Source organism: Volvox carteri (genome assembly GCF_000143455.1).
Source record: "Volvox carteri f. nagariensis unplaced genomic scaffold VOLCAscaffold_31, whole genome shotgun sequence".
Classification (NCBI taxonomy): Eukaryota; Viridiplantae; Chlorophyta; class Chlorophyceae; order Chlamydomonadales; family Volvocaceae; genus Volvox; species Volvox carteri.
In genome coordinates, this window is record NW_003307574.1 from 131,762 (window position 1) to 133,166 (window position 1,405).

Consider the following 1,405-nt stretch of genomic DNA (forward strand, 5'->3'; position numbering starts at 1 on the left):
AACCCTCTCCCCACCCCCTCTCCCCAGCCCCACCCCTCTCCCCACCCCCACCCCCACCCCCACCCCCACCCCCACCCCTCTCCCCACCCCCACCCCCACCCCTCTCCCCACCCCTCTCCCCACCCCCACCCCCACCCCCACCCCTCTCCCCACCCCCACCCCCACCCCCACCCCCACCCCCACCCCTCTCCCCACCCCCACCCCCACCCCCACCTCAGGTGGTGTGGTGGCTGGGTACCATGACGGTGGTGCTGGCGGCGTGCAGGTACGGTTGTGTGTGTGTGTGTGTTCTTGCCTGTGCCTTTTGTTGCAGGTGTTTGTCCGTCTGCACGTTTGTCTGTGCTCTGCCCGTCACACAGCTGAACGGACCTGAGACAGGTTTGCGTCTCCAGGGCAGCGCGGAGGAGCCCGAGCAGACACTGAAGCTCCACAACAGCAGAAGGGACTCCCCCCCCCCATCCACCCCACCCACCCACCGCCGCAAAGGTTCCCTCCGAGGGGGTGTGGGGTGGAGAGGGGCAGGAGGAGGTGCTGTCGCTGAATGAATCGCTAAATCCTCAATGTGAAGTACATGCGCCTGATCCGCAGTTCGAAAAAGCCGTTCGGAAGACCGAGTACTTGGCATGTTGTGCCCATAAGCTAAATCTGGGCCGGACAACTGATAAGAAAGGAAACGTGTGTGTTTTCCGATCTCGACTCAGCTTTTAGCTCTCGCACAGAAAGTTGCGAATGTTCTGCTGGTTGTACGGATGCGTTAAACCTGTACAGGACGTTGGTTTCGGAGGAGCCGGTGGCGTACGACCCGGAGCGCGCCCTTGCTGACGTGGTGTCGTACACTCACTATCTTCCGCGGCACTGGCGAGGTCGTGCGCACACGGCGGAGGTGCAGGTGCGGGGTGAGGATTGGGGTTGCCGTACGACAGTATGTACGGCACACAGGTGTGATCCGAATTCAATAATGTTTTTGCCTACCATCTTGTTGCCCGTTGCGGACTCTTGACAGCGAGTGCGTTGGACGGTGCTAGAATTGGTGTTTTTTCTGCAATATTTTTTCGAATACAATGTCCTTTGCATTGCACATACCCCCCTCCCGTCCCCTCCCTTGCTGTCCTCGTCCTCCCCTCAACCCCACCCCTCACCCCTCACACCCCACCCCACCCCTCACCCCTCACACCCCTCACCCCCGGCAGTGCGCCTTTCTGTCCATGTTCCGTCTCAAACTGGGGCTGTTTGTTGAGGAGCTCGCCTCCCTGATCACCACACCGCTGGTGCTGGCCTGCTCGCTACCCGCGTGCGCAGGTGTGTATGCATGTATGTATGTGTGCGTGTGTGTGTAGGTGGGTGTGGGTGTGTCTGTGCGTGCGTGTGTGTGTAGGTGTGTGTGTGTGTCTGTGCGTGTGTGTAG

The 1,405-nt window shown here is 60.9% G+C and overlaps 1 protein-coding gene across 1 annotated transcript in view; it reads left to right on the top strand.

Annotated features, from left to right (window-relative positions):
- The window catches only part of VOLCADRAFT_93324 (uncharacterized protein), a gene marked incomplete at both ends in the record, with an annotated part of 12,945 nt that overhangs the window by 4,905 nt on the left and 6,635 nt on the right, over window positions 1-1,405 (top strand). Inside the window, 4 exons of the mRNA XM_002952575.1 lie at window positions 219-265; window positions 487-677; window positions 769-889; window positions 1,191-1,268. Of these exons, the coding sequence (XP_002952621.1) occupies window positions 219-265; window positions 487-677; window positions 769-889; window positions 1,191-1,268 (437 nt within the window). The remainder of the gene's footprint in view (window positions 1-218; window positions 266-486; window positions 678-768; window positions 890-1,190; window positions 1,269-1,405) is intronic.